Raw genomic sequence first — 17362 nt, 5'->3', positions numbered from 1 at the left:
AAAAAGCCATGGATTTATACCACCATACTAGTAGGTCTGTGAGGCTGTCCTCTGGCATAGCTGTGCTTTGAGCTAAATGCTAATGTCAGCAAGCAAACATACTAACAATGACAATGCTAACATGCTAGCAGTTATGCTGTTTAGTCAATACAAAAACCAGCGATAGCTAGCCTGGGGATTGTCATTAGTTTTACATTTCTTGTCGAAATTGACCACACAGATGAATGTTATAGCTGATTTTTCCCCTTTTCTTCCTTCCCACCCCATAGGACTTAACTTTGGAAAAAATATGAACTGTAGTCAACAACAACAGACTTAAAAAAAAAAAAAAAAATCCTGTTTGAATTGTTCCATGAATTACACATATGTTGTTTGTCAATTTAAAAAATAATTTTACAAGTCAAGAAAGTCAAATTGTTGTAAATTGTTGTAAAACTGAGACAACACACACAGAAGTCACGTCAGCAATGTCCTGACTTTCTCCCTCCAAAAGCTAACGTTAGCCGCTGAAGCTACAATGCCTGTGTGTTTTCGTACTGGGATGAAGTCATATGAGCAGCAGGAGTTGCTTGTTCTTTTGCTTCCCGGCTGATAAAACATTCTAGTAAGATGGCGTTACGAGGGTCAGCAACGTTGGTGGTGTATATTGGGCCAGAAGAAACAAGTAGTTTACTGAGCGGTTTCACACACAGCTATGATAAATCCGCAACAAACTGAGACTATCTTGTCCTGTAAAATTATCTTTAAAATTAACATCCTGTGAAATCAGTGGCACCACTCAAACAGGATTGTTGCACATTACTAGTCAACCCCCTCAAAAAACATTTTCTTGCCAGATGTGTGATTTAAGTGGCCCTTTAACTTACTACAATCAGAAACCACCAAACGCCAGAGCCATTGTGTGCGTGGATATTAAACAAAATGCTCCCTGAGGTGCTCTGGAGCTAAGTTAACTACGCAAAAGCATTCAGTGGTTGAATATCACATTTATAGAGTTTTTTTTCTTTCTTTCTTTTCCTCATCATGATTTCAATGTGCCCACAGCAGCCGCAGCCTCAGGTAGCCAGCTGGAAGCACCACAGGTTACCATGAGGCAGCCTGTCTGCTTTTCCATATGTTGTCATGTATTAAAAATTAACATTTGCGCCAATCCACCTAATTGATGGAGACATAGTTGGACCAGCCACTGGGAGCAAGAGGACACATTGGGCCGCTGAGCAGCCCATTTTACAAAAACAAGCACGTGATAGATGCGTCCTCGGCCCGCTTTAATTATGAGCCACCAGCACACATCCTCCTCCTCCATATCTGCAATACATGAATAGCTATGATTCAAATTCAATTGTAATTCCATTTTTCTTGTGCAAAGATTTAATGAAGGAATAAAACAGTCATAAATGGTAGTTCTGAATTTCTTAAACTGCTGCACATCTGTTGTCCAACTGGAATTAATGTTAAACAAATGTTAGGCTAGTATACTAGTACATGAAATTATGATAAATATACTGACATAATACTATTATTTTAACATTATACTGTCTATTTAGTGTTATAATTAGGACTGCCACTAATGATTAGTTTCATTGTTGATTAATCTGTTAATTATTTTCTCGATTAACTGATTAATTGTTTAGTCGACTTTTTTTCATAAAAATTACTCAGAACAATTAATCAATTAGAAAAATAGTTGTCAAATAATTCATAGGTGAAAACTCATCCAGACTGAGTTCATCTGCAGAGGACAGATGTAGATTTAGCCAGAGTCAGGATGACGGTGCCATTATGCTAATATGTTCTTCTTCTCGCCAGTTTTCTCCAAAGAGCAACACACACCCTTTGTTCTATTTGACTTCTGTTTTAATGAAATTATGGTTATAAATATTGTTTGGGGGCCATTTTTCATTCGCACTTTATCCCTGGATGTAAAATAAATAAGTAAAAACTTTGTCATGTTAAATAAAAAGTTGGAGGATCACTGAAGAGGATTTGTCCTAACCTGTTGACCTTCCACCCGATATTTGTTTAGATATTTCAGCCTGCACTAAGTTGTTTGCGACTTTCAGAAGTTAACTTTCCATATCATTATTTCCTCACAGTGATGTCCATCATAACAGCATCAGGCCTGTGGTAAATAACATCTAAACACCCTGTGATGGAGTTTACGTGAGGACAACAGCAATTTACAGCGATGCTAAATGTTAAAGCTGCCTGGTTGTTGATTAGATAAATAATGAGGCCAGGGGGCTTGTCAGCAGCTGTCAGAGCACATTCAGACAGCCAATGACAACTCTAATGTAACTGTTGTATTGAGTGGGAGAAAAACACCAGGAGAAATATAAGGGCATGCTAGAACGGAGATCACTGATTGCCTGCAACACAAACAGCCGGCCTGCCTTCGCTGCCCTGCAGAGGAAGAGAGGGAGAGAGAGAGAGAGATGCATGCAGCGAGTGGAGGAACGGGACCAGAAAAAAAAAAAAAAAAAAAAAAGACAAAGTGAGAAATGGAGAGAGAGATAGTGCGTGTGACAGTACAAAGACAGCATTAAGATTTCATCATTCTTTCAAACGCTATTGTTGAATTTCTGAGAGTCTTTTTACATTGTGTGCACATGAAAGAGAGCGACAGAGACAGAAAGAGAAGCACGAGGAGGAGATGTGAGAGCAGCCTGGTAAAAATCACTGCCACCCCCTAAAACTGCTCCTCCTTTTACTTTTCTTTATCTCTTTTTTTACTCCAAATATATTATGCCATTATTTCTATTGCATTTATTGTCTCAGTCATTGTTGTGATATTCAAAAACTGACTTTTTATAGTCCACTCTATTTTTATGCAGCTGTTACTAATTCAGCTTCAACCCAGTTTATGAAAGCTTTCACTCTGAGTGTGGGATTAGTTTTTTTTCCTGGGTACTATTCTTTGTAACCAGTTTGCAAAATTAACATTTTTTTTCACCAGCCAAATGGCTTGAGAAGGTTCAAATTCTTCCAGGAACTCAACAGATTAACATTTTTTTTTTTTCCTTGGCTTGTGAGTGAAGCAAATCTACCAGTCACTTGAATATTTCATCAGCATTTGTCTGGAGGCTGGTGCTAATTTCGTGCCCTGTTTGTAACACTTGTTTTACAGTTAAAGCAGCAGCAACAGTGGTACAGAAGACAAACTGGGTAATTAAAATTTCAACCATGAAAACCAGCTACTTAATGTTAACTACAAGAACTTTGTCAACGAGAAATCGGAGGAAAAAGACGTCACATTAATTCAGCATAAAGATACTTTTCATCTCACAGATTATTAATACGAAATTGACGGATACAATCAATGATTCTGTTATTTTGAAATCAAATACATTACTAAATTCTACCACTAGGGGTCTCTCTCTCACATTAAAATAATAAAAGATGTCGTTCGATGACATGAAGTGGCGTGGGATCATGTCTTCTTTGTTAAACAATCATCAGGATGAAAATCTATCTGATGTGACTCAGGCAGAAATAATGTTCATAGACATGGTATTAGAGTATTACATTTATTCACGTTGCATTTATTCACATACACCAACTTCCTTCCTCACTCTCTGACATATCTGATGTATCCCGGCCCGTGTTTCCCCAGAAGTTATAGCAACAGCGAGCAGGAAACGCACTTTTACCTCAAACAAATTATGAATTCCTCTGCTTTTTAACATCTAAAATAATTTAAGGACAAAACTTAAAATATATGACACACGTAAGTCTCACATTTGTAGACATTTTTAAGCATAAATGTTTCATATTATAGGTTTAATTAATGTTCATAATAAAGTTTCATATATTTGGGTCTTTTCTATCCTATTTATTTATACATTGTATTATTTGGTATATGTATGTATATGCATATATACACATATATGTATATATGTATACTTTTGCCTCTTGCTGGTGTGGTACTAATAAAGTTAATCATATCTTTTTTAGCTCAACTTTAATATATCGTTGCTTAACTGTGAGTATTTGTTTTTTAAAGAATTTGATTTCCAATGAAGTTGACTGATTAAATTTACACTGAATTAACTATAAAACAATTTGTCAGTATTTGTTTAACACAATTCTCATTATATTAATATAATGTAATATTATATTATATTATATTATATTATATTATATTATATTATATTATATTATATTGATTTAGTATCAGTTTTATATCAGTATCAGCATAAACATCCAATATCACTTAGTTTCTATTATGAATTCAGTGGTTTAATGGGTTTTACTTTTCATCATCCTCAATGTTAAGCGCTTAACCTGAACTAAACTAATAACAATACATAATAATTATTTTTTCATTGATACAGTATAATATTATTCAGTGGACACTGATGTGATTCTCTTGGATAAATTCTCAACATTTTAACATTATTTTTTATTTCGGTATCTTCAACTAGAAAGAAAAAGAAAACAGCGAGAGTGAGACGTGTGATGGGAGCGTGGTGGCGAGTCCCAGCCAGTTATGTTCGACTATCATTCCGTCTGTCTCTGTGAAGACAGTAATGTGGTTAGTGTCACCTGAGGGCCCGATGGACTGACGATGAGGAGTGAGGAATGAGTGGGACTGGGCTCTGTTCCTCTCTCTAATCTGGTCATAATGAGGCCACAAGCTCTTCTCCCACCACAGCAGATAAGACAGTAATTGTTTAAGTGTTTTATCTGATGTGGGAAGCGGCCATGCAGAGGTGCTCCGTCGCATACTGAGTTACTGAATCACCACACAACTACAGCACTGGACAGACACCAATGGATTTATATGATTTAGACTCACTAGTACAGTCAAAGATGGTTGATGTGCTGTGTATTAGAGGAAAGACATGACTCTGGACTGCATATATTTCAGTAATGGTAAGGTAATGACAGAAAGTCCTGCACACTGTCTCGCCTTCAACTGACATATTTATTAAATAATGACATTTCAGTCTGAACGACCTTTGTCAAGTACGCTGGCAGCATCCAAGCATCTCCATAAACAAACACAGAGACTGCCTCACTTTTCACTCGCACAATCAGAAGACCACCTGACACTGCTTACTGCATCAGCCGGAAAAAATCTTAAATATTCATCTAACCTTACATACTCCACAAGTCAAAAAATTTGACACGAAATAAACTACAGTACATACAATAAACACAGTGATCCCAAAAAGATTTTAAATGGTCACGAATGTCACTACGCAGGTTAACATCCATACAGTTTAAGTAGTAAAAGAGAACTCTAGAGGCTGGGGATAACATAAAATGACTTGTTAAATTGGAGCAAAGTCAACTTTGATGCTGTTAATGAAGGATTTGCAGAAAGGGTCAAATAAGTCTGTGATATTTATCAGCTGGGGTGGGTCAAATAAATCAAGTCTTCCATATGACCAACCTTTTTAGAAAAATAAAATATTCTCTGTCCTGTCAGCAGATCGCACTCTTATGTTCACTTATTCCTTGTTTAAGTTTCCTAGTTGTTTTACCAATGTATGCAAGGCCACATGGGCAGAGTATTATGTATATTATATCAGCGGATGAAAATACATTTATAATGATCCTTATAGAAAAAAATTTCTTCTGTTAGGGGATAATAAAAATATTTTGACTTTACAGTGTTGTGGCACTGAGCGCGGTTCTCACAACGATATTTTCAATTTGAAAGAGGACTTAGAAGAGTTTATTGCAGCAGGGTTTTATGAGTTTTCTAATGAGAAAAGTTTGCATGAACTATATGATCTCTTAGACTTTGCCCCTGTTTGTATTAAAACAAAGGTAGGTTCTTAAAGAGTTGAGACAACTAGGTCTTTGCATCTGTCACATATTCAGGTGTGCAGAGATTTCTTTCAGTAGTAATGGTATGATTAAAAGGATGTATAATAAGAAGGAAGTCATATGTTCTTTTCTGTTTGATTTTGTCTTTAACAGATGTGAATCATGGTATGTTTTTTCAGCCATTATTTGTCTGCTTTAGCCTTTCTAAAACCAAAACAGAAGATCAAAAGTGTAAGGAATAAATCAAACGGCGTGTCTATTTGCTCTAATGTAAATAGCAAATATTAGCATGCAGGCTCGGTTCTATGATGGCGCAAAAGCATGCATTGCATCCTCATTTTAATATTTTGCACCCTCAGCTGAAATCTGAATAATAAATGCAAAGGGAAAGGTGGTAGGTCTGCGTAGCACCACTGTTCTTTGGCACAGCTTCTCAGAGGCTGCAGGTTTATCAACATATCATTGGTGCCACTCTGACAAACTGCTGCTGAAAAAGAATGACAAACTGTATTCACTACGGTGTGTGTATGTCCAAAATACCACAGAACGCTGACTTTTTGTTCTGGAACTCTCTTTTACAGTTCCGACTTCTAAGCTAAATGGAATGCACCATTAGAGGATGGTTGATTTATCCCATCATCATATCACCATATTATAGACTTATCAAATCTTTTAGGTTTAACGGTGTCTATAAAATATTCGTTGTCTGCCAACCTCCAGACAAGATACAGAAGCAACGGTGACCTTTGAAAAGTCACTCAAGCGTCCAGTCTCTGTCTGTTGGGGTTGGTAATTTCGCTTCTATCCTCTGGTTAATTCCTGATGGTCTGTCTGTCATTTTGCAGCTAGAAGATGAGATTTTTTTTTTTTATGAAATCCTATGTGGTCACTTTACCTTTACTTTTAGCAGTGTCCTACTTTTATTGCACATGACCCTCTGGGCGTCACTGCAGACAGGGACATTAACAAATGTCATCAATCAGCTGCTGTCACAAACACACGAGATCACTTTGACCGTCCTGCAAAGTTTGCACTGATCTCAGACCATCACACTTTGATTACCTTCAGGAGCAGCTTCTGTAGATCAAATACATAAAATAGACTAGTATGTGAAATGGTCAAACTTAAGAGGTGGTTTGATGAAAATAAAAAGTCTGATAAAAAGATGATCGTATCAAAATGGTAATAGACGGAGTTCATACTGAAAGAGTATTTAAAGCAAAATTTTGGGGTGTAATACCTCATACAGAAAATACTGTTCAAAGAGAAAAGTGTGTAAAGTACTGCAGCTTTAAACAAAAAAGGCCACTTTAGATTTAGCTGCACTTTGTATTCTGTACTGTTCACTTATTCTGCCACATTCTGGAAATTGCACAGAGATATGAAGCAACATGTTTATGGCAAATACTAAATCTTTGCAGGTATTACTGAAAACAGTAATAAGACTTATAAATAAGGTGAATGTAAGAGAACAAACCAACAGGCTGTTTAAGTTACATGAGCTGTAAGATTTACCTGATTAAAAAACATTGTTAGTCATAATGAAGTCTGAAGATCTACAAAAGTTGTTTCTATTCTATTCTAAGATCAAATGATGAGGATCATAGAAGGAAATTTAATTTCAAAAGTCCAAATGCATGTACAACCAGATGTGTATTTCAGTATATGAAGTGAAAATGAGGAATTCTCTGGACAAAGATTTAAAATATTGCTAAAATATTAATCAATTTAAGAAATTTTATAGAGAAAAAATTGACATTATGGACTTACTGAGTGTTATTTATGTTTAGATGACTATCATTGATTGTATTTGGTTGAATATTTGTGTGACTGTTTATGTATTGTTGAATGATCTGCATTTGTGCTATGAAACATGTTACTATTAAAAAATGGGCAGTTAATGTAAGATTTTTTTTTCCTCCTCCTCTTTTTCAGTCATGGAATGTGTATAAGAAGTTCATGTTAGGATGTATTCCTGCTTTTGGAAAACTAGTATTGGAACATACATTGAAAGGAGCAAAACAAACTAACTTAAACTAAATTATTATCCTTATGTCTTTTACTTTTGACAAATGATATTAGTCATATTATCTGATGAGTTGCCTAAAGTGTGGGACAAAATAAAGGGCCACTATACAATCACTTTCTGATATACTGCACTGAATGCTTTGTGAGTATTTGGATAAGCGTGACTTTTCATCTTTACTTTACATATATGTTACTACACAGTAAATACTGTGTGTGAAATGAACAGCAACAGTTCTTTTACCTTTAAATTGAACATTTGCTTGAATGAAAATAGCATCATTGGCAGCCTGCAATTTTTATTTCCCCAGCTTGGATGTGTGATGAGCCTAAAAGCCAAACTACTTCACCTGATGACCTCATGCGTGAATCAGCAGCTGATTGGTGGATGACTGGCACTGGAGGCAGCAGTGCTCTGCAGCATCTTTTTTTCCCACTGACCCAGAGCCTGTGGCCTGTTTTTATCGTCCCACTTTCAGACGGTGCAGCAGGTAACCTAAAACTGTGAAGGCTGGAGACTTTGCTCGATGGTGTGCATGTTGCACGCTGCACTTCCCTAAGAAGCCTGGTTTTAGTGCCTGCACCTCCAAACTCACATGCACCCACACGCCCTCTGGCCTCCTAGTGTGCCAGTTAGAAAACGTCAGATTATGCCGCCTCGCCATCTGTCTTCTTCATATGAGGTACAACAGCAGACAGCTCACAAATGAGACAAAAGCGGTTTCCTTCCAAGGCAGTGTGAATGTGAGCGAAACTTGAATAATTGCAAAGCCATCATGATTACAGGCTGAGCCCGAGGAACGTATTTGATGAAGAAGCTAATTTTAACTTTTAAGAAAAGTCTGCTCGCTGATTTCCCCTCGACGTTGACTGCAGAGGACACTTTAGGTCTGTTTCTTCCCAAAGCTACAGACAAACTCTGCTTTGGCCTTTAGTTGACCTCGGTGGTTGAGCGGAAATTGGTTTTGACAGGAATGGAGTTTTTCGCGCTGCCCTGAGAGTGTGCTTCATTAGCATGCTTCATTACACAAATGCAGAATAGTTTTGTCAAGTACAACTTCATCAATTCACACACAATGGTACAGTAGAAATCTATTTCCAGTGTGCTGTTTATCACTTGGAATCCCTGCGGATGGTGCGCTATAGAAGGCGAAAGTGTCAGGTGAAGGAGATGGCGGTGATTTTTACTTTCAGACTGACATCACCGGGGACGGAGACGGAGCACGAGAGGACTAGATGCAGCTGCATGAGAGGGAGGAGGAGGAGGAGGAGGAGGAGGAGAGGTGGTGAGGCAGGACAAAAATTGGATGGTAGGTGGAAACAGAGGGAGAGAGAGGAAATAATGAGACAGTAAAATGAAAAAAGGAGTTGAAGAAATTGAGGAAGCGAAAGAGATGAGAGTAAAAAATGAAAAGGATGAGGGTAGAAAAGCATCCTTAGCATTTAAATGAGTCACGACAGAGGGCAGACCACCTTTCCCCTCGCAGCATTTGGATTCAAGACCTGGAAGTAATGAGGAAGGCCAAACAACAGATGACTTTCCATCGAGAATATTAAACCTCATTTTATCTCTGTGACAAGCCTGCATTCATTATCTGGGCTAAAAATACACACATGCAGCGCACGTTTGGATACACACCGTCTGCAGTCATATTTACAGTGGCTGTGTGTGTTATTTCATGGTTAAAGGAGAAATATGTAACAACTGTGCATCCAAAAATGAATGCTTGGAGCCATAGATTGTTTATTAAATAGTTTGAGATCCTATTTAATATAGGATCTATCAGGATCTATGGTTGAAGTGAGTTGTTTTCTCCTGCCTCCTCCTCTCCACTCACGAAGATGCTCATGCAATTTCACAGTAATAAGCGACAAGTCCTACACTATAAGTTGATCAGCTGTTTATATCTGTCAGTTGTTTGTCAATGTAAAGTTGAGCCCGTTATCCTGAAGACAAAACCCTACTGCTCTGAAAATACACACTCTGGAGTTTGAGTTCAGTGGCTGCCTGTCTTACTGCCTGCCAGACCCCATTAACAAATTGCTCAATTTAACCGTTATAAAAATCTACTCCTCCTAAAAGATTATTAATGATTTTTTTACAACTCACAAACAGACACTTACTCATTTGGTGAACATTTGACATTAATTTGATCTCTAATCAACGTGAAACGGGCAACCAATAACAGTTATTCCAGCCCAGATTTCTCCTTTAATGGTACAACATGTCAGAGCTGTTCCATCCCTCACGTAATAATGATTCTCAGAACGTGCATGCCGTTTGGCGTCTCGTTAACGTTCTGTCAAACTACCATGTGACAGAGAAATAACGGTGCCAGCGTTGGACGGATATGTACCGCTGCTGTGATTGAGCATCTAATGAAAAGTGCTCCGTCAGTGAGCTCCCATCATGCTTTCGCGTGAATAAAACATGATGCCACGCTGTATATTATCAAGCCTTACAGCATGCGTGATTTCTTCCCACTTCAAGTCCTGTGGATTTCGCTAAGGCGGGGGATCACTGAGTACATGTATGTCCACACACGCGCACACACACACACATACACACACTCCTGTGGTGTGTTGCTGGCAACCCCTGGAGGGCTGGGTGGTTATGTGTTATGTAAGGAGCTCAGGAGGAGAGAGGTGGGGGTTTCTCACACACCGTTCACGCTCAGGCTTATCGCCCCGGGGCTCTGCAATGAGCACGGTGTGACTGATAAGAAATACGTGTGTGTGCATCAGTGTGTGTGTGTGTGTGTGTGTTAGAAAGACAGAGATGGAGAGAAAAAAATGAGCGAGGAACAGCAGGAAAGAACAGAATGTATGTATAAGAGGTTAAATCCTCACCAGTATACGACATGTAAAGAAATTTTAGTGTGTGCAAGCAATGAAACATTTAGCATACTGTAGTGTGTTTGCATGGCGTCCTGTCAAACTGAGTCTCAACCAGCTTTGATCTTAATGGCTTTTTTCCTAGGTTTTTTTTTTTTTTCACTGCACAATTTTTGATGCTATTTTTAGTATAAAACTGAGCGCCATATTTTTTCTGATGCATCCACAGAATACCTGCTCTTTTAGAAAATAAACAGTCCAACAATTAAATGGGGCAAGATTTGTGTTTTTACTGGAGATGCACGGTAAATATCTGAGCTGATACATTATCAGCCGATAATTGGAAATTCATATTATTATTTCACTCTTTCTTGAGAATTGGAACAAAACCGTATTTTGAGGGGGTTTTGATTTTTACTCTTCAGTTATGCTGGAAAATATATAAAAAGATCAAATTCTTGGCTTTTAAACCTTGTAACGGGCCAGCCTCCTAATTCATTTTTTTAATTAAATATAGATGTCTGCTCCTTCAGATGGAAAATCTGACAGAGTTGACAGTGAGTAGCCTTTTGATTTAATCAAACTATGTCTTTTGTTATTGTTTTAAAGTGAGAGAGACCGCTAGCGACAGTACTTACATATCGTAATCTGTGTAGGGGCTGATCACAACTGACCGGAGGATTTTGCTATTTACTGTACCTCTTTTTGACAGAATAAATGCAGATCGCCTCCAACCCGCCAACTATTGTAGTAGGTGTGGATATCGATGCAGTTGAGATATATAAATATCTGAGTGTTCTTGATAACAAATTGATTATTCTTTTGAATCCCATACTCAAAGACTTTATTTTTTGAGACAAATGAACTCCATTAATGTTTCTACTGAGATGATGACACCCTTTTACATGACTTTCATATAATCTGTTTTAACTTTCTGTATTATTGCCTGGTTTGGAAACATTAATGTGTCCTGTAAGAATTGACTTGTGAAAGTCTTGTGAAAACCGCCAGTAAAATCTCAGGGAGGAGTCAGTTCAAGCTTTTGGTCATTTATAACAGACAGGTACTTACAAGGGCTAATGATCTACTGACTCCAGAGGGAGTCTGAGCTGTTGCCCTCAGGTAGCCATTTCAGGGCACCTGTTCGGAGGACTAAAAGACTCTATGCCGCATTCAATCCAAGTGCTATAGATATGCTCAATAGCAACTAACACCTTGACTGCAGTCCTGCACTACACTGGCACTTTTTGCACACCTGCACTTTGGCATTCTGCCATATTTGTACTTGATATGAAATTTCCATTCCCTTGTACTAGTATGTGTTTTTTCTTTATCTTGTGTTTCCCTTTTATAGTGTGTGTGTAACCTCTTGCTGCACAACAAATTTCCCTGAGGGGACAATAAAGATAACCTAACATTCTAATATATCTTGGTCTGGGCCTTTTCATCAAAACACAACACACACAACACTTTGTTTTTGCCATAAAATAGTGATGCTTAAATTTGGTTAGATTAGAACTATGGAATATAAAATCATCCATCTTTGCTAACTGCATCTCAGCTTTTCCCTTAGACGTGCATAAACTACAAGTTATATGTACTTCTTTTAAAATACAAAAATGTGAAAGTATGTTACCTCATTGGTATCAGCCATGAGAGGCAGGTAATTATTGGTTGACGGCATCGACTGAAAAGAATCTATATTGTGCATTTTTACATTCATCATCAAAATGATTTACTTAAAGTTCATTCAAAATCAGTTACTGGTTTAATTAGTAGCCATTTTACAATTTGAATATCTACATTTTAGAGGTAATGCAATTTTCCTCCCATAAATCCATATTCTGTACGATACGATAACATGCCATACTAGTGTTCAATAATCAATAGAAAACCAGTGAAAAACCCATACTGCTCTCCTACAGTGTGCTGTTTGAAAGCCCTCTACACTGTCACAGAGAAACATGATTGGGAAGCATATTGCCTGTGTCTGTGTGTGTGTGTGTGTGTGTGTGTGTGTGTGTGTGTGTGTGTGTGTGTGTGTGTGTGTGTGTGTGTGCGTGTGTGTGTGTGTGCAGGCAACTTTGCTATGGTTGGGATTTGAGGGGGTTGTTCTATAAATACACTCTGTGCTGGAGGAGAATCTAGGCTGCACAAACACACAGACATGCCAACATACAGTCCTCCTATCAGAACGCACACTGAGAACCGGAGAACAGACACCCAACCCTGACGAGCCGATAGACCTCACAGTTTGAATTAGACTGCTGCGGCACAATAACAAACACACATAATAACTCCTTTCTCCTGAATAGATAAGATGTTTCGGTGAGGAGCCACATTATATGTTCTCTGACAATCAAATGCATCAAACAAGTCAAACACAATCAGCTTGTAACAGCCACTCAGATCACTGACAGCAGTGCTGCCGATCCCGTGGGACACTGTCTTTTGTAATTCGAGTCTCAAGGCCACGACAGGGTGTCAGTCCAACACCAAAGTCACTGTGACACATGACAGCTCCGTGGCTCTGACATTAATGGGGACCAGGGAACATCACACTGTGTCATCATCCATTTTGTTCTTTTTACAGATTGAATTATGAATCTTTAAAACGCAACTGCAGCAATGGAAGAGATGCAACCTCCTTCTTTCTGCATATCTCAAAGAGACGAGTGTTTGGTCCAAAATCTGTGAAGACAGCCTTCATAGCTAATGTCATGTGACTTACACTTACAGTCAATAAATAAAATAACATAAAAATTAAAACTTCTTTCTCTTGAAATGCTGCTGCTGAACGCATCGATAGTCTCTGTATTACCCACAGTAGATGGTGGTGGAAGCTTGTTAATGTATAGCTGTTGGCATGGTCAACAGGTGTACGACTTTTAGCCCTTTTAAAAAGGACAGATACCAGTTTAATTTGGATGAGAAACTGCCTTTATATGAGTCAAATATTGCTCTCCCCAAAGTCGCCAAGCTCCTTCAGCAAAATCAGCAATTTTACCTCGAGTTTCTGGTCTACTGCTGCCTCAATTAATCAATTTGTTTGTGTTAATGTGCAACATTGGAGTTTAAAAGGGTCAGTTCAGATTCACTACAGTCACATAATAACATAAACAAACTAACAGAGGCAAGGCAGTGGTAGACCAGCAACTCCTGTACTCTGTGAAGTAAAATGACTTTTTTTTTTTTTAAGGAGTCAAGTTGAACTTCTGAGAATGGGTGAAGCCTACAAGGTTTTTAATTGCATGTTTCATGTGTGTATGCATGGATGTTTCAGATGTTTGTGTCTGCTCATATTCTATATTGTTCTTGTTGTCAACAAATCACATCAAGGGACTGAAACCACCAATGAGCTGATCCTTCTAACAAATATTGTCTGTGTCATCAAAGCCTGATTAATCTTATTCCTCTGTGCCGTAGAGTCTCAACTGTCGTCCAAAAACTACTAAAAACACATCACTAAACCACACTGTAGCACTGATTGACATGTTCCTTCATTAACATGAAAATAAGCACTGAAGTTTATTCTTAGTCCATCCCACATACACCATCCTGCTGTTGTAAATACTCACTACTGTAGCAGCTGAATATAGTCCCCAACAAATGCACTATTTACTCCTGCTGAGTAGTGCTTGCTGAAAACTACAATTCCCAGCTGTTTTAGGAAAATACGCAGCAGTTTTTTAAAGACATAATCACGACCGATTTCTCAAAATCTACATCATCATTGGGAATGAATGGGCTTGTTGCAACGCAGGCTATCACACTGGTGGCTTTGGCCTTGCTAGGGATTTGTTGACAATAATAAAAATGTATGACATAACAATATATCACCTGCATTATCCTTTAATATGAACATATTCTTAGGAATTAGGTTTACTGATTGAACTGAGTAAACAATGCAAGGTTATAGACTGTGTGCTACATAAAATCTCCCAGATGTAGTAAAGATAAAATACCAGAGTTGATTGTACGTACTGAAGAGAGTAATGTTATTTAGAGTCTGCATTTAGACACTCTCTTTAGAGCTTTAGGTCTGTAAGGCAGTTAAATCTCAGCTGCAGACAGGAAAGGCTGCACAAACTCATCAGGAATGCAGTTTTGTGCAAGTGTTTTTTAGATTTCACAGAGGAGGCGGGTGAGAAGAGAATTATGGCCAAGATATTGACTATTATCCAAGGTAGGACAGAATGTTATATGTAATTTTATACTACAAGGTGCATATATTTCATGATAGAATATTTTTTATTAAACAATTGATTACCTATTTATGGATAAAATAACCAAATGGCAGTTTATGTTTCTTGCTATTCCAGTGCATAAAATATTTGATAAGTCAAGGTACTTCATCACATTCATGCAAGAGTCATATAAAAATGCTGCTCGTTGATTTGCAGTATTTGCCATAATGGCCTAAGATACTGTATTAAAGTGATAGCTGTGGTATAAATGATAAACTGAATTTCTCATGATGTACCCAACCCTCCTCTGAACCTAATCCCAGCAGCTCCTTAGACTCTTTAATCTCCTCTGTCCTCAGTGAAGGTAATAATAGTGAACATCTGGTTTCTTTTACTACTGCACAGCTCATTAGCTGTCCTCTGTCTGCTGCTATAAAATGCTTCTCTGCCGTTTAGAGGTTCGGTGTGTAAGATTTAGTGGGATCTATTGGCAGAATATGGTAGGAATAGAATATAATATCCATAAGTATGTTTTCATCACTGTATAATCACCTGAAAATAAGAACAGAACAGCTGTGTTTTTGTTACCTTGGAATGAGCCATTTATAGCCACAGAGGGAGGAGGGTCCTCTTCCACGTGGGCTGACATTTTGAACCACCCTCTGTCTACAGTAGCCGAGAAGGGACAAACTAAACACTGGCTAGAGAAAGGGCAGTGGGATGTATCTCGAGCCAGTGCTTAGTTTGTCCATTCTGGGCTACTGCACAAAATTTTGGTGCAACATGGTGGAGGAGGATTGATTCCCTCTATGGATATATACAGCTCATTCTCAGGTAACAAAAACATAGTGATTCATATTTTCAGGTGATTATACACAAATGAAAACAGACTTAATGAATATTATATTGTATTTCTGTCATGTTCTGCCAATAAATCCCTGCAAATCTTACACACTGAACCTTTCATGATACTTTTAAAGCGTGTGAACACCTGACTTCAGGATAAATCAGGTCACCACGGTGTGCTGCGACCGACGGGCTAAAATAAAAGTAGGTAACACACTCACTGTGGCACAGCACATGAAAACGATGATGAAGGTCCCAATGACACCTCCGATTCCCACCAACCAGGTCATCCTGAGGAAGAGGATCACTCCGAAGATGTTCTGGATGCACGGCAGATACACGCCCATCAGAGTGCCGAGCTGGGGAGCCTGAAAGAGGAGGAGGGAAGACGTTATTCATTATATTACAGTACAACTGCATGGTTATCCTGCAATTTCGATGACTTTATCAACGAAGGTTAAAGTCACCCTCAACTCAAAAATATGTTTCACTTCTTGTTCCCACAGTCAGATGTCCGAGCTTCACTGTGCAAAGTGATATATTTGCAGAGTTTGAAACTATATGACTGTTTTCACGTTTACCTGCTGAAAGTTTTTGTCCTCATCGAAAGTCTGATTTGAAGGGGCGGGCCTATGAGCAAGATTTGTGACATCATAAGTATTTTAGAAGTCAATTCTGGGCCTATTGGAACTTAACAAGTGAGAGGTACAATGTTGAAGCTCACAGTACACGTACACTGAGAGTGGACTTTACAGTGAAGTATGAGACATCTTGTGTCCTGCAGGAAAACTTTAGAAACTAATCAAATTTAAATATTTATAGCTTCTGAAATTTTTAAAGAGGTAGGAGTAGGTGCCTTTTTAATGTGGAAATTATACTTTTTTCAGAAACAGCATATTTGACATACATTATTGCTTCAAGCAGACTATTTGTATATATAAGGGTTGCAGGTTTTGTGTATTTTTCTTCACCAATAGTTGAAACCTATTTCCCCATTATAATTGTTTCTAAATAATTTTTGTGTCTTTTTAAAGTTTAAATGCCTTTTTTCAACATGTCTCTGCCAGAGACATGTTGAATAAAGGCAATTACTGCTACTTCTAGACTATCAATTAATTATTGATTAATGCTTTTTTTTTAACTGTTTAAGTTCAAAAGGGCAATTAAACAATTAATGATTAATGATGAAAATCCCTGGTATATACATACATACACACACACACACACACACACATATATATATATATATATATATATATATATATATATATATATATATATATATATATATATATATATATATATATATATATATGTATGTATGTCTTAAGTCTGGAGGGGATTTTTTAGTTTTAATTTTAGAATCTCAGACAGCTATCAGACTACAGGAAGCAAATGTTGAGCCAAGTATCACTTCTTGCTTATTAGCCTGAAACACCAGATGTGTAGGACTCGCTGAATGACTCCTGCTTCACTTTGGGCGTCTATGTGAATCAATGAAAGTCAACACACCAGCCGGGCATGCTGGGAATCACAGTGTGCAAATTTGCAAATTAGTTTCTGTGCCTTTTTTTTCCTCCAAGGGTCACGTGTAAAGAAAAAACAACAGAAAGAAAACACACTACAGATGGTCATACTGCCATTAAGGCAAAACAGACATTTACTTGTAGGACTTCACAGATTGTTACTTT

At 37.8% G+C, this 17362-nt stretch overlaps 1 protein-coding gene across 4 annotated transcripts in view; it reads right to left on the bottom strand.

The window, feature by feature from the left end:
- Positions 1-17362, bottom strand: part of slc12a5a (solute carrier family 12 member 5a) — a 226945-nt gene that overhangs the window by 31218 nt on the left and 178365 nt on the right. For all 4 annotated transcript variants that reach the window (XM_084738160.1, XM_084738168.1, XM_084738172.1 and 1 more), the window contains exon 4: positions 15893-16039. In XM_084738160.1, coding sequence (XP_084594286.1) covers positions 15893-16039 — 147 coding nt within the window. The remainder of the gene's footprint in view (positions 1-15892; positions 16040-17362) is intronic.

The sequence above is a fragment of the Lutjanus erythropterus genome, chromosome 2 (genome assembly GCF_056507025.1).
Source record: "Lutjanus erythropterus isolate fLutEry1 chromosome 2, fLutEry1.hap2, whole genome shotgun sequence".
Taxonomy (NCBI): Eukaryota; Metazoa; Chordata; class Actinopteri; order Lutjaniformes; family Lutjanidae; genus Lutjanus; species Lutjanus erythropterus.
Note: the sequence above shows the minus strand (reverse complement) of the source record. Positions and strands in the feature narration are given on the sequence as shown.